The sequence below is a fragment of the Ooceraea biroi genome, chromosome 2 (assembly GCF_003672135.1).
Source record: "Ooceraea biroi isolate clonal line C1 chromosome 2, Obir_v5.4, whole genome shotgun sequence".
Taxonomy (NCBI): Eukaryota; Metazoa; Arthropoda; class Insecta; order Hymenoptera; family Formicidae; genus Ooceraea; species Ooceraea biroi.
In genome coordinates, this window is record NC_039507.1 from 14549019 (window position 1) to 14574521 (window position 25503).

At 30.9% G+C, this 25503-nt stretch overlaps 1 protein-coding gene across 1 annotated transcript; it reads right to left on the minus strand.

Moving 5' to 3' along the window:
- Positions 1-364: 364 nt before the first annotated feature.
- Positions 365-18509, minus strand: LOC105284007 (aminopeptidase N). The gene is made up of 11 exons (XM_011347177.3): positions 17881-18509; positions 15988-16437; positions 15379-15562; positions 14585-14741; positions 12107-12188; positions 10041-10459; positions 7761-8041; positions 5049-5239; positions 3596-3892; positions 3427-3496; positions 365-583 (listed from the first exon to the last, which is right to left on the minus strand). Exons 1-11 carry the CDS (start codon positions 18378-18380, stop codon positions 377-379), a joined length of 2838 nt encoding a protein of 945 aa, XP_011345479.1. The 5' UTR covers positions 18381-18509; the 3' UTR covers positions 365-376.
- Positions 18510-25503: the final 6994 nt, after the last annotated feature.

Genomic DNA, 25503 nt, shown 5'->3' on the forward strand with positions numbered 1-25503 from the left:
ACGTTACGTCAAAACGTTTATGAAACGGCTTTGAAACCAATGTCTGCTGCCTGGGTGGCGTATATTTTCATCTTTGTAAGGTTTGTTTAGTGGGATTAAATGCATCGACAAAAATTGCTCAAAGAAAAAACGCTATAAATTAGGAATTCTATATAATTTATGTTTAATTGCAGAGAAGGTTAAAACATTTCAGACTTACATCGAAATAGTTTGAATTTAATATAATAATCTAGAGATTTAGTACAATATATATCCCCAAATTTAATACAATTAAATGTTTTGATAAATTATTGAAATGTTAGAAAAAAGTATGAAAAAGTGGATAATGTTAAAAATGATTAAGATTTTGTAAAAATAATTAAAATATAAAAAGTAATTACGGAAACAATAAGTAATATTTAGAATATATACTTGATTGGTCATTATATAATATACAATGGCAGATATCATTCAAGTAAGCTTCATTTTCTGCGAATCGCTCCAAAAAACTGTTTATAATCCGTCTGAGTTTAGTCAAACGTATTTCTACTATTTCATTCAAACTTCCTAGTTCGTCAACATTTTTCTTCACGAATTCTTTTATCTGAAATAAATAATTATGATATTTATGTAAATAAATAAAATATACAAATTTACATACACATGCACATATGTTGTAGATATATACAAAAATAGAAGCGTGTAAATTAAATCGGTGCTTCGAACTTTATCTTTCTAATCATTATTTAAAATTTAGATATTTCCTTTTATAGATATTACTAATATATACTTATGGCTTTCCAGCAAGGAAAATATCACACATAAAATGTTACAAAAATTGGTATTCATTGACCATTCTTATAATAAGATTGTTTTATACACAAAATTGTCTTATACACAATACAATTTATTATTATTATTATTATTACACAATACCTTATATGATATATAACTTAATCTTAAGATATTTATTAATTAATGAAAAAGCTTTATTAATGGCCCCGTTCAGCAGACTCAACAGTTGGGCAACGTTACTAGATTTTCCGCTGATACTCGATGCTGATTTGTTGGTTCTAAAAGTTGGAACCAATTATGTTCGATTGCTACTAAGCAGTTGAGTCTGCTGAATGCGGCCAATATGTAAAGCCTATAATTAGGCCCGCTTCTACCAATGTCGTTTAACTTTAACCGTAGTTTAACTCACTCTTCGTCCTTTTCTAACTACCTGCCTTAGAAATTTTTAAGGCAGGTAGTTAGAAAAGGACGAAGAGTGAGTTAAACTACGGTTAAAGTTAAACGACATTGGTAGAAGCGGGCCTTAGCGCGATTTTATTATAAGAATAGACTATGAATTCCGACTATATCAGTTCCGACTATATCACTATATCAGTTGTTTTCCCTGGAAAATGCCACAAACATTTACAAATACTACTTCGCAAGGTGGATTCACATAACATAAGTTAAAAGATAGCAACCAACAATGACAGTCAATAAAATGTCTTTAAGACATTACATTCTTTTCATACTTCAACTTAGAAAAAATACTGCCGGAGTTACTGAAGTAATTGTTTTGTTTTTACTACAGTGATTTATAAAATATTCGAATAATCATATCAGATATTTCGCGATGTAAATTTTGATCTCAATGATGATTCCGTTCAACCTCGAAAAGATGATGAAGTACTGTTCGATCAGCTGTTGAATCGGAATTTCACACAAGTACCAAAAGAGCTCGTTTCATAGTTCTCAAAGCCATCTGACAGTTTATTTCCGTTTAACTGCAGCGACTGGAAAAATTTCAGAAGAAAGATAAATGGGTCCTGCATTTGAGATACGCTAAGCGAAGAAAATATATAGCGATGGTTTAATATACTTTGTTGTATAAGAAGAAAAAAAGGAGAAAAGAAATGGATTTTATATAAGCATCCTAAGCATAACAATTTATGGATTTTGTTGAACAGATTGAATCTTGACCAATCAACGACATTGATTGCGGAATACAACATTTACGCCAAGAAGATATATCTCTTCATATATTTGTGCAACATGAAAGATATACTCTATTATGATCGTTATTAAATCCAGTCGAAATAATCATTGTAAATTGCTACGAACAATTCATAAATTTTAGCAATAAATTGAAGTAAAAATGGATAACATTATTAATAAAGAAAGCAGTAAAGTGACTTTGCTCCACGATAACATTTGGCCATATAGCCGTCGCAAGGGGAACGAAAGAGATTATTTTCAACTTAAGCAGGAAAGTTTTCCTCACACAGTGTACTCATCACATACAGCTCTTTCTGAAGATGTTTCATTTCGATCACTGCGACATTACATAGCATAAATTTTAGAATGTTGGATAATGTTTGAAATTGCAACAACTTCATCGCCTCAAAGCTATTAAATTTTTATGATGATGGAATTCGAAACCTATCTGATAAGAAGCGAAAACTTGCTTATAATAATAGCGATTATTTTCATAATTGAGAGATTACTATAATTTTTATAAATATAATATTGATATAATTTATAATTATCTATACCAATATATAATTTTTATAAATCTTTAATTTTAAGTTTAATTTTAATTTTATAAATATGGCACCTGATTAATTTACGCATCTAATAAATAAGTTTATATAAACATAATTTATATTAATACAAATATAATTATATACATGCATACACACACACACACACACATATACAGGGTGTCTGGTGATCACTCGACCACCGGTTAATGGCGTATAGTTTGAACTTACAATTAGCTGAGTCGAAAAGTCCTGTACCATTTTGCGATTTTCGTAATAATAACCGAGTTATTAACGATTGATATTAACGTGTGAGAGCGCGGCTCGTGCAGCAAGATCGGTAGGAAGGCGCAGTGAGGCGCGATGGAGGCAGTGATGCCAGAAAGCGTGCTTTGTAGCATGCGGTGGGAATAGAGTAGGAATGGTCTCGCGAATCGGCGCACTCTTTCTGCCTACCGACGGCCTCGCTGCACGAGCCACGCTCTCATTCGTTTACTTTAATCTTTTTTTTGTGGTTTGTCCGGGATGGGACAAAAAACGCCTTCGACCCACCTTATATAGGGTTATATAGTGTAAACCTGAAACAAATCTGACATAACTAAATAATCCTGTTAATTTTTTTAACAAAATGATAGATGATATCTAGCTTTCGAAGATCGTGTCGCTTAAGAATCGCAGTAATATCGTCCGCGTTTACTTTAATCGTTAATAACTCGGTTATTATTGCGAAAATCGCAAAATGGTACAGGACTTTTCGACTCAGCTAAGTCCAAACTGTACGCCATTAACCGGCGGTCACCAGACACCCTGTATAAATATAAATATATATTAATAATAGAAAAAAGATAAGTATTCACAGTAAGAATTCACAGATAGTTACAGAAAGAACTTTCTATTACAATAATATATTTACCTTGTCAAGTTGTTCCTCTGCATATATGTTCATAATAACATGTGTCAATATTTTAGTTTTAGAAGTTAATCTATAGAAACAGAATAACATTTATATTTAGTACATGTAACGACCTGTTTTTGTATTCTGATTATATGCAGTACTTATCTGCAAACAATATTGTATTTACCTAGATGTTAGTCTCTTAAAATTTTCTAATATGTAGTTAAGCACTAAATTATTATGTGCATGCTTTGCAACAATAGATTTAAATATAGCAAAATATTGTTTGTTTTGTATCATTGAATCATTCAATAGTACATTCAAGTAATGAATGATAATGTCGGGATCTTCAGAATAAGTCAAAAATGTCAAAAGCTTTGTCTTACGACTGCTTATATATAAATCCAATACTTTATTCCAAGTAGACATATTTGCTGTCATTAAACCATTACCATATGTCCATTCCTCCCACCACGGCAAAAGTCTGTAATATTCATAAAAGAACAAAATATTTGTAAGTATACTATACAGGATGATCCATTATACTAAATAATGCATTGAGACTTTTCGAAAATGAAGGTTTTCATCGAAATGTTTCGTAAAAAAGTTTTGTGATTTCAAGGGAGACATAAAATAGTGCTATTGATTTGGTCTTACATAGTGGTTTGAAAGTCACGTAAAGATCATTTTCGATTTCTTAAATGAAAATTTTTGATTACATGTTATAGCTGAGATCAAGGCTTTTTCGAAATGCTGGTTGCGAAGCTTTCGCGCTGTTCGTTAATGCAATTACAAATTTCATCAATATTTCAAAAAAGGGACTCTCTCTTTTCTATTATTATGCCCATCTATTCCGAATTGCTATCATGAAGATTAGCTCTTCTGTGTGGAGACGAAAGCTCGCACTGTTCGTTAATGCAATCAAAAGTTTCATGAATATTTCAATAAAGGGCCTCTCTCTCTTCTATTATTATGCTTATCTCTTCCGAATTTCTATCATGAGGATTAGCTTTTCTTCTGTGTGGAGACGAAAGCTCGAGATGCTCATTAAGAAGTATAGATCGACCTTTTATTGAAGATTATCCTCGGTACGGCCACTCAGCATCCATAATCGGTCTACCAACCGCGAGAGAGAGAGAGAGAGAGAGTTCATTATCTTTCTAGAATTGCAACTTGCTTGCTAATACAGTGACAGTAATAACGTAAGCTGCGAATAACAACCGACGCGACGCTGAGAGCTTGATTGTCAGGATCTTAATTCGATCCCCGTCAGGATCGCAATTTTCCGTAGTGGCTTTTTTAAAGCACTAATAGTTTTCCCCTTTAAAAGAGAATCATCTTGTCGCAGTGAAGGGGCTCAGCTTTGGCTACCAAGAATTTTCTTTATTTATTTTTCAGGCCTACTATCTCTGTATGAATGTTGCAAGTACGAACGTGTGCTCACCTTCTCCGAGATACACCCCATTTCTATTATGTCTATATCTATATGGATTACTACTCATTAATCAATAAAACGTCATAACAAAATGACGCTATTCCAACACAAAAGCCATATTCAATTCTAAATAACACCTCGAAAGCTTCAAATTACAAAAAGGAAATAAAGTATATCAAACTATAAGACACTGTTATAAAATTACTTGTGTGTTTCCGGATCTGCAAGATGCTGGTTTAACTTAATAGTGGCCATTGCTTTGCATTCTCTATTTCCAACAATACATGCCCTCTGTAACGCGTTTAACCTCAGCAGCTTTGTAAGATCAGGTTCATTAGGATTTTCTTTGTATCCTACATTCTTAAGAAGCCCTTTAAAAATTATCGCCATATGAAACTAAAAATCATTAAATATTAATGATTAAATTATATAAAAATTCTTATATATATAAATGACAAACAATCAGAGATGATATAAAAAATTAATATTTTTTTAATATCAAATGTGTGCAAAAATTTTAGTCTTTTTTTCAGTGCTCTATAAGATATAACTATTTAATTTTTAAATAAATTCTCGCTTTTTTCCGTTTATGAAGAGTTGGCATCGAAGGTTGTATAAAACGTTATATGTTACAGGGCTAGACTGGATTCTTCAAAAAAGCGCAGACCTTACATGTTCAGAGGGCGCAAAGTAATTAATAAATTGGCAATAGAAACCCGTTTGGCGTTAAAAACTGTAGGTCCCAAATATTTGATTCACAGATATATACAGGGTGTCCCGGGTTTTAACCGACAAACTGCGGGAGCATATTCTACTAGTGGAAATAAGAAAAAATTCTTATATCGAGTTTGCTTAGAAATGCTTTATTACAAAGTTATAAACCAATATTGAAAAGAAATATGAGATAAGTAACAACGGAACATAGTGTAGAATTTGGAAGGTCGAAGATGTTTATGTTACGTGTATTCACATGTATTCATGTTCACTATGTTGAAACGATTCAGTATGATTGTTACTTTCACAACAGTAGCTGTTAGATTTCAATCGTCGTGTCAACTAGCAATTACTATCAGAATGCCAAAAGTGTTTTCAAATGAGGAATACACCGATATTCATTTCGTGTACGGATTCTGTGACGGAAATGCACGAGCTGCCGTACGAGAGTATCAACGTAGATTTCCTAACAGGAGAGTACCAGATAGATTTAAAGCAACGAATTACTAATTCAGTTACTGAGATGCAACAAAATTTTCAGGAATGTCGTACTGTAACAAATTCTGTACTACGTCGATGTCTAGCTTGTATCGATGTGCAAGGACAACATTTTGAAATGCGTCACTAAATCATTGCGTAGATAATTTTTATTTTTGTGAAAAAATCCGTTGTTACTTATCTCATATTTCTTTTCAATATTGGTTTATAACTTTGTAATAAAGCATTTCTAAGCAAACTCGATATAAGAATTTTTTCTTATTTCCACTAGTAGAATATGCTCCCACAGTTTGTCGGTTAAAACCCGGGACACCCTGTATTATCAGTACAGTAGCTAAAATTTTTTTAAGTAAGGAACTAACTTGAAAAAAGCAAACATAATAGACACTTATGCAGATTTGATGCAAACGTGTGTAAAGAAACAAACTTTTTTATTTTCATTGCAATTTTTTTTACCAAGAGGAGCCCAAGCTGGGGAAAGCCGGTGGGCCGGCGGGCCAGTCCGAGCCTGATATATCATATTACATAACTTAATGATAAATACTCTCGTAAAACAGTAATGAATAGTAGTAATCAGTGTCGAATAGCTATATATTCAACATTGCATGCTGTGCAAGTTTGAAAGAATAAAATGCTTCTACAGCATGCGAATCAATTTACTTAATTGTTTATGAAAGTGTGTTCCACAATACTTGCAAATATTGCTTTCGACGATTAAAAGCTGATGATTTTGATGTCAGCCATCGACTACGTTCTGAAAAATCGCAAAAATTGAAAGCTTGTTATTTGTAAAGATTATTGAAAATCCATCACAAACGCAAAAGAAATTAGCGAAGTTTTTGCGGAAAATTTCGAAGCAATTGAAAAATGATTGAACAACTGTTTCGAGAGAATTACATGAGAGAATTGTAAAAGATTCAGAAGTTCGGAAAAGGAGTATCATATGAAAACAGCGTTGCCATCTTAACACGTGTATTTCGGTTAGTTGCCAAACAACGAAAGAAGGACTTTTGTAAAAAATTGTTACAGGTGACGAAAAATACATTACTTATGACAATACTAAACGTGTATATTCATGAGTAGCATCAACGGCAAAACTGAATATCCATACCTAAAAGATACTTCTTCCGTACATTTGGTGGCACATGAAGGATATTGTTTTATGAGCTTCTTTAACCCAGTGAAACGGTTATTGTCGAACGCTACAGTTGTCGCTTAAATCATTTGACCAATGAAATCGAACAGAGAAGACCATTTATTGGATAGAAAAGGAAGATCATTTTGCCGCACGACAATGCTAGACCGCATGTTGCCTTTCATATCCAGCAAATCATTTTTAATCTAGGGCTGCAAAGTTCTCTCACATGCGGCGTATTCATCCGACTTGGCGCTTTGGATTACTTGTTCCAATCGATGCAACATTTTTTAGCTGGGCAACGCTTTCGAGATGTGGCTGAGATACGAAAATGAATCGATGATTGCCTCCAAATGTCTTATTATGTCATGAAGAAATCCCAGATTTATCCAAGAGGTAGCAGAAAATTATTGAAACCGAGAGTTTTAATGATTTTCTTTTGTTCTGACTAATTCCTATTGCATATTATGCAACGAAAGTGAAAGCGTGCGAAAGAAAACTAAAACATTTGCACACACCTGACAGTTATTTGATATTTAATATGTATTGAGAAATTTTGTTATTATATACCTTGAAAGTTGCGATTTCTTGAAGCGGAAGTAAAAAAAATTTCTGCATGCGTGATACAATTTGGAACACAGGAAACCATGCCACATAATCTGTTTCTCGCGATAGATAGCTCATAAGATTCATAAATATAGATAAACTAAGTTGTTTTGTCATTAGGAAATGATATGCGTCATCGATGAGTTGAGCACGATTGAGAACGTGTATTTTCGTATATTCTTCCGACTTTAAGTAACTTGTAATTTTTAACCAATTTGTTGGATCATAATTGACACGATAATATCCTGTTAGTCAATAAACAAATTTTATCGTTTATTTGATTTCTTTTATCGAATTTACTAAGAAATATTTTACGTTTTTGTGTATTCAAAGCATATAAAGAATATATATTATAAATTACATATTACATATTATAGATTACATAAAACAAGAATCAAAGTAGATTATTAATTATAAAATAATGTTACATAGTGAATATCTAATTATATATTTTGAAAGAATGAAGAAACAAGAGAACTTATACCAGGAATATCAGAAATTGCGATATCAAAAATTCTGCAAATAAATATCAAAAATATAAAATAAAATCTATTTACAAGACTATATTTTTGAGAAAATCAGCTTTAGACTGAGTATATCTATATTTGACTAATGATAAAACCTTATAAGCTCAATCGATTTTGCTATAATACATTTGTACTTGCAAACAATGACTTGATATTGTAAAATTTTTTATTTGCGAGTTGTCCAATATGTAACGCGCGAGCACGTGTAATTTAGATGTTTGTTAACATATATTAGACTATTTCACATGGAATAAAAACTTTAACAATAGAGTTTATTGACCGATAGATAATGATAACGTTTTCAGGAATTTATTATATTAATAATTTTTTTCTTTTAATTAAAGTAAAATGAGGCTTTTAGATGCTAAATAGCAATTTATAATATTATTTAACGAGATAATTTCATTATTGGAATATTTGTGTTACTTTAATTCATATATATGACATTGTTTACAAATATGAAAACAAGTTGTATATTATAGCAAGATTCGTTGTTATTTCTAATCATTATTCAATTACACATATATTCGACGTATCTTAAACCGATTTTCTTGAAATAAAGCCCTGTTGAAAATATTTTACATTTTCGATTTATATTTGTATGGGTACACATTGCGACATCTTTATTAAATTGATTACATATCAAATGATATGTTAATGTTATCAAATGCACGATCCCAAGTGAGATAGACTGTATCTTTATATGCGAGTATACGCGATGTAAGTACCTGGAATTATCATAATTCAATAACGCGTGAAGCGTTCTAGCTTCTAATAAGCTCAAATTGCGAATAACATAGGAAAGTTACTCAAAGTAATAAGTTTATATCGCCAGGATAATTAGAAATAAAGACTTTCTTTCCAGTCGACCAGTCTGACAAAATTTATTTGTTACTTAGATACACAACGTTTCGATTAAGTTTTTTGGTCCTTCTCAAGTGTAAAATAGAAAAGTATTTTCACTTTTGGTTTATATGAAAAATTTTATGATGAAAAATGATATGATGTAAAGTACAAAATAAAAAAATTTAGCGTTAGAAAACTTTTGTCATAGTCGACGTTATATCCATTAATGCGATGTTTTTTTTTATAATTTTCCGAAAGTTTTTAATTATGTAGAAATTATTTAATTATTATAGAAATAGTAAATTATATAGTAAATAGTAAACTTTATAACGTACTGGAAGAATAACAAGCGATGATTCTGGCCTATGTTCTTGAGCTAATTGTAAGACAAATAGCGATCAAATGGGATTGCTTTTTTTGTTTCTCATGTATTACCTAAATTGAAATATACAGAGATTTTACTAACTGGGTTGGATTATAGTTCTTTTCTAAATCAAGAAAAAAGTGATAGAGAAAACTCTTCTTCCTGTTTAGTAGAATTTTTCATTACATGATTATACTTTTTTGAATAACGAACCGATGCAAATGCAATTTGTTTTTAAATGTATCATATGAGTTTTTTTTAGTGTAAACCGATTCTTTTTATAATATTATTCTGCGTATAAAAATATATGTATAAAATAAGAAGATCAAATATTTTTCCAGATAGTACACCTTTTACATTGTATGTCATAAAATTACTTTATCTATTACAAAATTATTATACATTAACAGTCAAAGATAGTAATATAATAAACGGCCACTTTATTTGCAACAACCTAATATATTCACATGTGCACAAAGGCATAATAGAATTAGATATTGAACTTACCAGTTTGTTGTAAATTGACTATGATCCAATCATTCGAATTAATTATAAGGTCTACATTTTCATGTACTGGTGTTAGCCAATACTTAGGTACAGTATTTGAGAAATCAAGATTTGTTTGCGTAGTGAATGTTACTGGTATCCACCATTTCTTATCATCTCCATTATTATCATCTCCATTATTATTATCTCCGTTATTATCATCTTCGTCGTTTAGGGCGTGTAGGCGAAAATGTTCCTGCGATACTCTTGTTTCGTTAGTTTTATAATTTCGTGTTACGAGTACTGTAGGATAATCGTTTTGTTTTATCCAGGTATCCATCACTTCTTTTATTTTATAATCTTTGTGTAGAATATCTGATTCATTTAAAGCAATTTGCATAGCTGTCCATAAATCATTGGCGGTAACTGTGCTAAACTGGCTAAATTGATAAAATAACAAATAACATCATGGCACAAACAATTACATTAGATTGTGATACATTAAATATAGAAAATATTGAAGTAAAACATAAATTGTTTTCGAATTAAATATAAGTTGTTGAATTAAAACATAAATTTATTCAATTTGTTAATTGAAAATAATGCCGTGAGATAATTCTGTGCAAAAAAAAATCAATTTCAACTTTTTTCTATGCTTTCTGGTTACTTTTTAAACAATTTTATATATAAGTAATTCCGTTCTTTTAGAATTGTTTAACTATTTGAGCAAAAAGCTAGATGATTTTAAAACAAAGAAATTTGAGTTTACATTTAAATATCAATATAATAAATGGACGTTTAGTAAACGTTCTTTTTATTATACGTTATATAAAGATCAATAACTTGAAATTATGCGGTAATCGACTGCATGCAACCAATTTCAGCTTGTGTTATCCTCTCAACACGTCTTTTCTATTTCTTTGCTATTTGCGATAGGAATTTTTTTTATTAAAAATACGACTGTGATACGACATTTCATACAATTCTTGCCCTCCCGCTCTCTCGCTCTCACTCTCTATCGTCATCGACGTGATGCAACGTCGATGACGATAGAGAGTGAGAGCGAGAGAGCGGGAGGGCAAGAATTGTATGAAATGTCGTATCACAGTCGTATTTTTAATAAAAAAAATTCCTATCGCAAATAGCAAAGAAATAGAAAAGACGTGTTGAGAGGATAACACAAGCTGAAATTGGTTGCATGCAGTCGATTACCGCATAATTTCAAATTATTGATCTTTATATAACGTATAATAAAAAAAACGTTTACTAAACGTTTATTAAACGTATAATAAACGTATAATAATCGTATAATAAATGTTTAAACGTTTAAACGTTTACCCACAAGTAAACGTTTTTCTGGAAATAAGTATAAACGTTTAACGTTTACACGTATATTCGAAAAACAAAATAAAATCAGAGCCCTAATATAAATGTTTTGTATGGTAATTTATAGTTTGACTTATACATGTGATAATTTAGGATTTTCACCAATATAAAATAATTAAATTATAATAAACAAGAAGCACTTTTTAAATACAATTTGTACATGCATAGTTATAATTGTTAAAGATCAACATTGCAACTCAACGTATTAGTCACACACAAATCTATGGAAACAAATTTTAAAAAGTATCTACTGTAAATATTACTGACAAAACATCAGCAGAAGTCTAACAAAAATCTAACAGAATGTGATTAGAGGATAGAAGATAACAGACTAATGACAATAATCGAGCAGAATTTATCGTTTAGATCGAATACACAGTAGATTTTGCTCGGTTTCTACTGCCAATCTGTAATCAAATTATTCCAACAAGCTTTGCCGGCAGAACACAATTTTCGGACAATGTGGATACAGATGATAGTAGACTTGTCATTATTGTCGGTGTCCATATTTTAAATTCAGAATATTGCGTCTTTGCTGCCAATCTGTTGGCATATTATTAGTATTTTGTTTACTGGGAATGTGACTATAGAATTAGTTTTTTAAATGTTATATGCACTAAACTTTCTAATAATAAAACGAAAAAAATTATGATCATATTTATGATATTTATGAGTTAGACTGTATAATATGCTGTACTTACTGTTTATTTAGATACATGATGATACCTTTTTGGAAAACCTTTTCCGTAAGTAGATGTTGCAACATACGTAATATGACACAAGCTACAATTCATATCATAAAATAATAATTATTACAAAATAAAATTATTTTAGTATTTTTTTATTTTTATAATAAAATTAATTTTATTATGTTGATATTAAATTAATATAATAAATAAGTTATTATAAATTCATTTTAAGTTTTATATATTTTCTATCGTTAGAATAAAACATTTTGTAACACATGATAGTTATTGTACATATATAGTAGTTATAGAATTGTAATTGTATGAATGCGCATAAAACCTTTGCTAAAACTGTAGAATTAGATAAATAAATATTAAATTTAGGCTGTCCAATTGCATATACATATACATTGCATATACAATGTATGAATGACAGCTTTGAATTATTACGCACACAGTACTGTACTGTATTATCAATACGCGCACACACAAAAAAGATCAGTCATAATAACAATCTTTTATCTCTTTTTTGAATGTTTTGGATAACGGCGGAAGTATAACCGTACGTATTTCATGTATTCAAAATATGTACTTTTCCAGTATGGAATATAATGAATATACAGGGTGTTTCCTAAGTAAGTAGACAAACTCAAGGAGGATATTCCTTGGCTTATTTTAAGAAGAAAAGGTCATATAAACATATGTCCTAAACTGCTTTGTTTTCCAAAAAAAGTACATCACTGTTTTCGTTCACTTTTCGGATAGCGTGCTTTTGCAGTACGAGTCAACAGCGGTGGGAATGGAGTGGGGATGGTCTCGCGGCGGCCGCGCGGCACAGTCTGAAACGAGTGTTCACTTGCGGCGCCGCGAGACCATCCCCACTCCATTCCCACCGCTGTTGACTCGTACTGCAAAAGCACGCTATCCGAAAAGTGAACGAAAACAGTGATGTACTTTTTTTGGAAAACAAAGCAGTTCAGGACATATGTTTATATGACCTTTTCTTCTTAAAATAAGCCAAGGAATATCCTCCTTAAGTTTGTCTACTTACTTAGGAAACACCCTGTATAATAAATATTATACTGTATATATATTAGGAGTGTGATTTAGTTTTGAGGGTTTTGCAACAGATGGCTGTAATGTCAGTTTGTTCCAATAGCTGTTTCCGATACCTGTTGTTTCTTACAGTGTTGACATTATCCATGACATTTAGTAGTATTATAGCAATAGATGCAATAACAGTCGTGTTTATATCATAGTAAAAATGGAACTTCCGAAAGAGCATTTTCGACATGCGTTGCTTTTATTTTTTAATCAAAAGAAAACTGCGGCTGACGGTTATAGAATTCTTGTGGAAACTTGTGGTGATTCTGCCCCATCAATTAAGACGTGTGAATACTGGTTTAGACGCTTTAAAAGTGGTGATACTGATGTGAAGGACAAAGAACGCTCGGGACAACCAAGAAAGCTTGAAAATGCAGATTTGTAAGCATTATTGCACGAAAATCCAACAGAATCCACTTCAGAACTTGCCAGAGCATTAAATGTTGATCGTACAACAGTTACCAAACATTTACATGAAATGGGAAAAATTCAGAAAGAAGGGAAATGGGTTCGACATGAATTATCGGAAAGTGCCATTGCGAACCGGTTGAACATTTGCATTTCGTTGATCGCCAGGCAAAAAAAGAAGAGTCTTTTTGTCTCGGATTGTTACTGGGGATGAAAAGTGGATCTATTTTGATAATCCGAAACGCAGAAAATCATGGTGGATCCAGGCGAACCATCAACATCCACTCCGAGACGCAATATTCACGGTTGAAAAGTAATGCTCTGTATTTGGTGGGATAGTGTACTATGAGCTGTTAAATCCGCATGAGACTGTCACGGCTGATCGTTATCGACACCAATTGTACAAGTTGAAGCAAGCATTGGACGAAAAACGACCACCAATTGCGAGTAAACGACGGAAAGTGATTCTTCTTCGTGACAACGCTCGACCTCACGTTGCGTTATCAGTGAAAGAAACACTATTAGAGCTCGAATGGGAAGTCTTACCGCACCCCGCGTATTCTCCGGACATTGCTCCATGCGATTATTATTTGTTCCGGTCGATGCAACACGCTTTAGAGGATACACACTTTGATAATTTGGAAGAAGTGCGAAAATTCGTCGACGAATGGATGAACTGAAAAGAAGAGTGATTTTATCGTGGTGGAATCCATCTCTTGCCAGAAAGATGGGAAAAAGTTATAGAAAACGAAGGAAAATATTTTGATCAAGGTATTCATTCATTATCATATTTAAATACATGCGTTTTTGAGCAAAAAAACCCTCAAAACTAAATCACACCCCTAATAAATAAATTCTATAATCACTAGATTTCTATTTCTGTTGGTGCTAGAGTCCCTTGTTATTTATATTTCACATTCGCATACATTGCATACAATAATTTAAGAAGAATTTTATTTGATTATTTTAAACAAACTTTACCTTTGTCATAAACAACAGCAGATCTAATATCATCTAGTTCAAAGTAATGGTTAACGTCGAATGTAATAGGATACAGTATATCACCAATATCGTAACGGAGAAATTTATGTAACTGTTTAACTACCATCAAATCCGTCATTCGCCAATCTTTGAACATCTTGAAATAAAAGTGGTTTGATATGATTAAATAAATACTGCATTGGGAAAAAGACTAGTATGTTTTTTCTTTTTTTGTAGATATATTTACTCTTTTGTTAATGATTTTTAAAAAAGCTTTGCTGCTTTAACTTTTTTTAAATAATAGTATTAATAAAGCGCTGTTAGATAAGTATAAGTATGTGAATCAATTTTCTCTGTAAAAATGTTGTGTCCTACAATATTTGCAAATATTGGTTTCGATTTCAAGCTTAAAACGGTTTAAAGCTTAATAGTTACTATGATGATTTTGATCGCGCAATGATTTTGATTAGTGCCGATCGCGCTCTGGGATACCGCAAAACTCAAAAATCAATTATTTGCAAACATTATTGATGGAAAATCCATTACAAATGCAAGAGGAATTCGTGAAGTTAAGATGTTGATGATCGAGCAAGAGTTTCGAGAAGATTCCTTTTTATGTTCTTTTAATGTAATAATTTAGGAATATGAAATTATTTTAATTTTAAGAAATATAAAAGATTTACAAAATTCAAGAGTTTCCACATTGTTATAGAATATCTTGCATTGTTATATATTAGATATCTTTTTTGTAACAGCATAAATGAAAGTTATATATACTGATAATATGTAATAACCTTGTCAAGAATATATGACTGAAAATACGTAGCAAATCCTTCGCTTAACCATAGATCAGACCACCAAGATGGAGTTACTAAATTACCAAACCATTGATGTGCTAATTCGTGCGCTATTAAGATTGCCGCATCTTGTTTATGAATAACGAAATGTATGTTTTCATCATAGATAATCCTTGCTTCACTAGAACATAATTTGTACATAACATTATGTATCGCTAAAAATCCTCCCCAGTGAAAACAAATTACAGTTTTGATGTTAAAATGATGTCAATATATTATAATGAAATATATGCGTGCATATATTTTATTATAGATATCTATAATATAGACAGATTTATGAGTCATCTTATACTCAATTAATATTCTACATGTTATACTCTCTACACTTTTATTAGGTGCCCGCGTATGTATGTACTTATACAGGATCCGGCAAAAGTATGGAAACCCCTAAATTTTACGAAGACTATGCATTTTAGAGAAAATTGCTTCAGACAAAAGTTGTATGGTTTCAAATAGCGCATTACACAGCAATATCTTTGCTTAATTTAGGGGTTTCCATACTTTTGCTGGACTCTGTATATATGTATCTATGTATATAAATATTACTTGTAAATGATGAGTCCCCAATTCTCCATGCCTTCAACTGAAAAATGTGGTATTGCGATATGATCCGTTTTAGGCACTATTTCGGAAATGTTCGTGTATTGGACCAAATACTGAACAGCCCTATTAGCAACATCATTTGCGAATGTTACTTGCGATATCAAAGGAGGTCTAAACCATACATTGATGGTCTTATTTACGTTGTGAATATGAGTAAAATCGAATATCACAATCGCAATAATATAAGTGGACATTACAGGAGTAGTATTGAAGTGTGACCACACCATACTATGTTCAGCCATAAGCTTCTTTCGTATTGGCATATTAGATAAAGCTTTATATTTTTGATGATGCTTTACAGATATATTGAAAGTGGCTTTTAATGCTGGCTCATCCCAACACGGAAATACTTGTCGGGCATGAGTACTTTCAAGTTGTGTTGCTATCAACCACCTAAATATGAAAGAAATATTTAGATAAATTATTAATCATTAGTGGAATATAAAAATTAAAATATATAGGATGTCTGGTAATAATCTAATCAATACTAATACAGAAATAAAGTAAATTGATTTGAAACGAAAAGTACTGTTTCGCGATTTTCACAATGATAAAAAAATTAATTGATTAACATTTGCAAATCAGAGTATCTTTTCGCGCTTTTAGAATAACGGACTGGATCCGTTATTCTAAAGTTTTACCAAATATTTTTATATTTAAAAAAGAAAGTATTTATGCATAACTATAAAATTTTATATTTAAATAATTCAAGTTTTATTCTAAAGATCATAATCTATTACACTGTTCAACAAAAAATCACTTTTTTTCGAACACCGGAACGAAACTAGTCGTTTCTTATAGTTTTTTGGATGCTGAACACGAATCCGGTTTCCAAATTGCTCCATCACGTCACAATTTTGAGAAATTTGCACTTAAAGGTACAAAAAAGGGCTATTTTGACGAATTTCATCATATTATAGCTACAAAATGTGACGTGCTGGAGAAGTTTAATTACAATGAAAATAAAGTATGTTGTTAAGACTTTCAATCCTCAAAAGGAATTTTTGGTGTCGGTTATGGTTCGTAAGATATCCATGGTTATATATGGAGTATATGAGAATACAAATAACTCGGGTCAGTTTAGTTCGCGTCTTGCCGCTAGATGTTGCCCTGTGATACATACTCGCATTTAAAAATCATGAACCGAGAGTATATATAAATGTTCTTAACTTGGAAGCATTCTGCTTTTACAGCTTAAAAGTTAATTATATTAGATAAATGGCACTTAGCGACAAAACGCGAACTAACAGAAGAGAACCCGTGAGTTATTCTTAGATTGTGTTTACAATGACACGAACATGTAAATATTCTCCAGATTTTTATATTCATTTTCATATATTTCGTATTCAGCGACTTAAAAAACACTTAAGTTTAAAGGAACATAATTGAAAGATAATTGTCAATGACCTAAGTCACAGTTAACTTCTCTAACAATACACCTCATATTTAACCATAAATATCTTATGAACCATAACCGACACCAAAAATTCCTTTTGAGGATTGAAAGTCCTAACAACATACTTTATTTTCATTGCAATTAAACTTCTCCAGCACGTCACATTTTGTAGCTATAATATGATGCAATTCGTCAAAATAGCCCTTTTTTGCATCTTTAATTGCAAATTTCTCAAAATTGTGACGTGATGGAGCAATTTGGAAACCGGATTCGTGTTCATCATCCAAAAAACTATAAGAAACGACTAGTCTCGTTCCGGTGTTTTTTGTTTGTTGAACTGCGTTATATGTATATGATCTTATATTTTTAGCAAATTTTCGTGAAACTGGCTAAAAAGAAATAATAATTAATCTTTTCCTAATATTTAAATATTTACTCACTCTGTACTTCCTTCTTCGTTTTTGTACGACAGTTTAAAGAAACCTTTTACATCATGATGTAAAATACCGACAAATTTTATGTTCAGGCTATAAGATCCGGATGATAGTTCATCATTAAAATGAAGAACTAAAATAGCCGTTTTATTATGATAACTATGTCTCACAGGTTTATAAATTACTCCATTAACATTAATTAATGTCGTCGCTGTTTCATTTACTTTTAGTTCTACTGAGTGCAAACTTATGCTTTGTGTTGTATTACGAACTTTTATGCTGATATTAGATTCGCCGTCAAAAGTAAAGTTGCCTTCTTCCATATATGGTATTAATTTGATATTATAGTGTACCGGTATTATGTCGTCTGATAAGCGATAAATAACTGTCTCAGATGAGTTATTTTCTGAATTTTCATCGGCACAAATTGCTACTACGATAGTGAATATTACACTCACGTGTAATAGTTGTTTTAAAAACTTCATGCCAGTTTCTATTCCAGACATCTTTGGAACGATTTTAGTTCGTGTTACATAAACTTTTCGTGTTAGTTCTTTCTATATTCTACTCTTTCTCTTTTCTCTTTAACGCCTAAATGCAAATACGTAATGCAAAAGTATAAAATATTAGTATAAGTATAAAAATATAAATATAAAAAGTTCGTGCAAGACGAACAAATCTTTTCTTTAATAGCAAAATTTATCATTTGTTAATAATGTTTATAAATGCTTATAATATTAATACAAGTTTGTAAATAATGCTTTGCTCTGTTTTGCTCAATGTACACCTACTTTTAGATAAATTTAGAGATGTTTTTACCACAAATATCTATTACTAACATTAACGACTAGAATAACTGAGAAGATAAGTCAAAGAAATTGAATTATGTTAGTCCTCTTTTAGGATTAAATAAATCTTAACATAACCATATTTTGTATGTTTTCTTGCTTTTAAAAAGAAATGTTTAAATGCTACTTCTGATGACTTATTATGTACATTAAACATGTATGTCCAGTGAGATATATAGAAATTATATTAATATAATTATATTAATAAATAAAATAAGAAATAGAATAAAAAATAGAAAAAATTCAAATGACATTCCTAACATGTAATATTTAGAAACATAAATAAAATGATTTTAGGCTCTATCAAAAGAAACGATTTTTTTTAATTTCTGATTTTAAATTTCTTTTTAAGGATTTATATTCTTTGATTATCTTGATATTATTATATATATGTGTATATTGTATATATTTTCTTATAATTAAAAATATTTTATCAATAATCACTTTGATAAAGCGATTTGTTTCAAGGAAATACGATCACCGTTTGTCGTATTTGTTTTTCGGAATCATTTGAACAATTTAGATTACATTCTATGTGTTTCTACCAAGAGAAATATTAAATTGTTTTGTTACTAATAATTTATTATATTATATATATGTACCTTGTACTTGTATACTAATTACGATATATAAAAGTATAATTCTTTACCAAATAAATTGTAATGAACACGTTATTAATTCAAAACTTAAAATTTAAAATCATAAGATATAAAATGAGAATGTTGTGTCTTACCACCTCGAAAGATCACGGACAACTGACAAGACTAGCGTATCTATCACAATCACAATACCATCACAATATAAACACATCTTAAGGTATACTATGGTGATCCACTTAAATCGATCATCTTAAATAATGTTTTTAATAATAGGAAAGAATAAAGAAAAATCATCATTTAAACATCATTTTGAATCCCTCCTTAAATAAATTTCTGTTGAAGATCGTAAATGTTTGATTTTTCTGTTTCCTTCAAACATACTTAATTTTCCACGAAGCTTATCTGAAGGTCATATTGTCTTGATGGCTGATTTCTTCTTGCTGTTGGCTCTAAGATCGCACAAGCAAAAATATCTAGCTTGTAGAAAATTATTGTTACCTTCAAATCTCTGAAAAACCTTCAAAAAAACTTTTTTGTCATCATAATTGTCCCCTTAGACGGTATAATTTTTTCTTCTTTTTTCTATCATTAAAAATAAGTGAAAATTAAATATTTAAAACGATCGATTTTAATGGACCACCCTGTATACATGATAAGTATATCTTACTGGTAAATTATTGACTTCCTCTGAAGATACTGGTCAATTTTAAATTTTAATATTTTTTATATAAAAATGTTACATCCAAACTGTTGAATTATAATTTATTGTAAATAAAGAGTTTTTTGTTAATTATAAGTCTTAAAAGAAGAGATAACAATACCTCTTCACTTGATTTCAAAACTCTTTCTCTCTTTCGCTCCTTCTTATTCTATTTTTTTCAATTATAATTACAATTAAAATAACAATTTTTCCAATTATAATGTCGAGTGAAAAAGTAGTGACAATCCAAATAATACATGGATATCCACTGGATGTCAACACGCTTACTGCTCACACGAGTACTGCTCATGCGAACACAACATTAGTGAGACAAAACATCTTTGTTTCCGTTTAAAGCCACTATCGTGTCGAGGAGATTGTTACCGCGCGCGCGGCTGCTGAACTAAAGGATATCCTAAAATTAATTACTTCCATTTATATATTTCGTTCTTTGCTTTTATCTTTTTCTTACAAACTATAAAGAAATCTACAATATAAATATTTAGAATATATAGAAACACATTCCAGTAATAGATTACAATTAATTATTTATATTAATATTCGGCCGAAATGAGAATAAAATTGTAAACACATAAAAAGAAATTCACCTCAAATTTTAAGAACTGAAAAGTTTGAACTGCACAGATGATTTAAAAATATAGTTTATCTTTTTGGATCTTCAGGAAATAAAGATGATCTTCAATGTATACAAAAACTTTAAACAATTTGTTCTAAAACAATATGCAGCATGTGAAGAGCAGTGTTCAAGAAAACCGGAAAAGTTTATGAACACAGTCAAAACTGTCACTTATAAAATATAAAATACAGGTAACCCTCCTACGCGTTCGTAGAAAACGCCGCGTTGTAGGAAATCACGTTATAGAAGACATTAACTCCATACAAAAATCGGGATTCGGTTCTAAATAAGAAAAAAATGTTACTGAGTTTTAAGCCGATCCAAAATTTGTATTTTGATTTGAAGCGAGATAAATTTTCTTTTTGACGACGTTCCCTTTTTTTATTTAGCATTTTGATGGCTAACATTTTTTTCAGTTAATCAGTTTGGATTATAGAAAAAATTACAAACAAACTTACTGTGTATGTATCTTGATTTAATAATTAAGTTAAATTATTAATTGATGTAAAACAAAAACATATGAATCGCAGTGAGGCGCATGTGTGTATATTTCATACCATAATTCGCCACAAAATATAAATTGCGTTATGGAAGTACCACATTGTAGGAGAATTTCCGCATTTTCTAAACCGCATTGTAGCGAAACCACGTTGTGGAAGTACCGCGTTGCAAGAAGGTTACCTGTATATCACATTTAATAATTTATTAGGTGGACAAATTAAATCGGTGCTTCTTGTTTTGAAGAAATGGAGCCTTTATCTATCTTCTTTTTTTTGAGAAGATTCGTCCACTATTCAATACATAGAGAAAAGTATTAGAAAATGATGGCGAATATATTTACATGTTTAAAATTGACATGTTTATTATTTTTTTGCAAGCCAGGCTCAGTTTCTTTAAAAAAGCATCGAATTCATTTGCACTAATAAAAACATATAATATTAAAATAAATAGTTCTAGTAAATAATTGCAGGATTTAGGCATTTTTATAAGTTATAAATTGCACGAAAATGGAAATCTGAAAATAATATGTATATTCGTAGCTTTATTTCATATAAAATCAATATAAATCAATATAAATCAAAGAGACAAATACTTCCATGATTAATTTATGATGTATCACTTACGGAGAGAATTGTATAATGCGGCCAGGAATCGACATCATCGATATTTTCAGTAATATTTTCAGCTTTGATTAACAATTATTTTGATAATCAATAATCAACTTCGAGAAATGTTTTATTAATTGATTAATCAGTAATCACGATAAACAATTTTTTAATTGCTCGGTTAATCAGTAATCAAAATGAATAATTTCTTAATTACTCGATTAATCAGTAATCAAAATAAACAATTTTTTAATTACTCGATTACTCAGTAATCAAAGTGAAAAATTTTTTAATTATTCGATTAATCAGTAATTATAGTATAAAATCGTTTTGTTACTTGATTAATCAGCAATCAGAACGTAATAATTTTAATTATTTGATTAATCAGTAATCAGACCGAAAAATTTTTCAATTATTTCATTACTCAGTATAATCAGTGTCAGATGTTCCTGTTCCTTGATTATTTAGTTGATTTTTTTCTGGATTATTTTCTTGATTATTTAAGTAGTCATCAGCGTACAGCACCAATTACATACAAAAAAAAATGAAATTAACGCAATATTTTTCTAATAAAAGTAGTTGAAATAGGATTTTTTATGATTGATAAAAAAATAATTTAAATAGCGAAATTTTTCTGTTTTCAACAAATATGTAATTATTGAAAAAGTCTTCGTTTATGTAAAAAATTGTCGCGGAATTCAGTGATTGTTTCCATGAGTTTCCATGAGAGCAGTACCTAAAGAAAATATTCAGTGAATAGTATGTAAAGAAATATCACCAAGTTGATGAGAACTAAAAGTAGCAATATCAAGTATTTTTTATTTTTTACTCTTGAAGGTACATTTTGCTTTTGAAAATACTCTATTTTCAAAGTTTTCATCTGTGAGACAATTGAATTTCGCAATATTAAACATTGTGGCGAAACTAAACATTCTTTCGACTGGAGCTGAAAATGGTAACAAAGTATTAAATTTAAGAAATGCTGATTTGATGATAGGATATTGACGCAAAATCGATAAATCATTTTTCTTCTCTTGACAAAAACGTTGAAACTCAATTTCATACGCAGTAATTCCTAAAGTTATTTCAATATTTGATTTGTCTTCGTGATCTTGAAATCTCAAGTCAGAATTTACTTCATAATTCATAGCCCTCAATTCATAATGCATAATTAATAATGAATACTTTTGTTGTTATCTGCCACAACTATAATTACAAATTATAATTAGCACTCATCAATTTGATGATAAGTATTTCTTTATACACTATTCACTGAATGTTTGCTTTAGGTACTGCACTCCTAGAAACAATCACTGAATTCCGCGACATTTTTTTACATAAACGAACACTTTTTCATTCAGATTACATATTTGTTAAAAACAGAAAAATTTTACTATTTAAATTATTTTTTATAAGTCATAAAAAATCCTACTGCAACTAATTTTATTAGAAAAATATTGCGTTGAATTAATTTTTTTCTGTATATAATTGTTGCTGTACGCTGATGATTACTTAAATAATCAAGAAAATAATCAAGAAAAAATCAACTAACTAATCAAGGAACATCCCAGATAACACGCATGTCGAAATGACATCTTAAAGACGTCTTAAAACTGATGTCTTTAAGACTATATCAGAAAGATGTCCTTAAGACGTCGTGAAAGAGACGTCTTAAATTCATTATCAGAAAGATATCTTTAAGATGTCTTAAAAAAATGTCTTTATGACTTTGTTAGAAAGACGTCCTTAAGACGTTATAAGATAGACGTCTTTAAGACTTTGTCAGAAAGTCGTCCTTAAGACGTTATAAGATAGACGTCTTTAAGACTTTGTCAAAAAGTCGTCCTTAAGACACGTCTTAGAAACGACTTTAAGGCTTTATTAGAAAGACGTCTTTATAATGTCTTAGAAAGATGTCTTTACGACTGATACAAAATGTCATCGACAAAATGACATACGTTAAGTTATGGATGTCATTTTGTCAATGACATTTCGTATCAGTCGTAAAGACATCTTTCTAACGCGTTATAAAAACGTCTTTCTAATCCATGTGTCAATGATAATCAAACCAATTCTCCAAGAGTTAAGACTTTTTGGAATCGGCAAGGAAGCTGGCAGAGGCCAGAGGACAGAATGTTATAACCTATTAATCTATTAATTAGAATAATAGGTCTGTTCTTTATTGCTGAACTCCCTGCACTGGGCTGCACTAGTTCAGAGTTTATCTTTTTTTACTCCATATTAGGAGGAAAAGGATAAACTCTGAACTAGTGCAGCCCAGTACAGGGAGTTCAGCAATAAAGAACAGACCTAATAATTCTTATATAAGACATCTCAAAGACGTCATATAAAATGTCATCCTAAAGACGTCAGAAAATACGTCAGAAAAGACATCACAAAGACGTTATAAATCGGGTCATAAGACGTCTCAAAGACGTCATAACAACGTCCTTCTGATAGTTTTACAAGACGTCTTATAAGAATATAAGACGTCTTTAAGACGACATAATGTTATTTGGGATCTGACACTGATTATTGAGTAATGAAATAATTGAAAGAATTTTCGGTCTGATTACTGATTAACCAAATGAAAATTTGGTTAATCATTACGGTAATGATTACTGAAAAACCAATCACATTGTTTCATTTGGATATCAGCTTCTGCAGGCAAAGATGTGATTGGTCGACGCAAGTTACGCTTTACGCATGTTATGCTCCGTGGGGAAGCACCCTACGTAACCGAATCAAGCAACGCGATTGGTCGAATCCTTACGTTACGACATACGACTACATCTTTCGACTGATTGTAGACCAGGCTTTAGAGTGAAAGAAAATGTTTGTTCGCTTACCTGAAATCTCTAGAACTTTTTGTACTTAAAATGAGATAGATACATAAATGGATGGACAGAGAAAAAATGAAGAGACATGAGTGCAAAAAGTGTGAGTAACGCGAACAGACCTAAAGTATATTTCTCCTTCAGTTTTACCATAGAGTTTCTCTTACCAGAGAGAAGCCTGAGAGCGGTCACGCTCGCGTTTTAACTGTAACGCCTCAAACGTGGACATATGCGTTCCACTTGACGCTCCTAACGCTCGCGGCGTCATTCTATCTTTATTCAATATTCAGTGAGCAATAAAGACAGAATCACTTCAATCACTTCAATGTCCACGTTTGAGGCGTTACAGTTAAAATGCGAGCGTAACCGCTCTCAGGCTTCTCTTTGCTCTTACTTATTGCACTAGTGTGCACTAGAGAACCTCAAGTAAGGCTGAATTCACATGGCACGTATTTTCTGCGTAACGCGTAACCGCGTAACCAATCAAATCTTTGCCTGCAGAAGCTGATATCCAAATGAAACAATGTGATTGGTTACGCGGTTACGCGTTACGCAGAAAGTACGTGCCATGTGAATTCAGCCTAAGGGTGCCGTTACATGGAGCGTAACTTGCGTAAGCGTAACCTGCGTAACCTAGTGAGTAGCTAGAATAGGCACACTGCGTATTCTAGTAAATTACTAGAATGTACGCTATTCTGAAAATTTCATTTTACATGGCGCGTACTTTGCGTTAAATGCGCATAAAGTTAAAGCGTAACAAGCCTGACCAATAACAGATCAGGACTTCTGTTGTACAATACAACAGAAATAAATCGATTGGTTGTTATTATTTAAGCGTATTGCTAAATACGCGTCATGTGAAATAGATACTTTGATGTAAGAATGTGTTAAAGCGTAATATA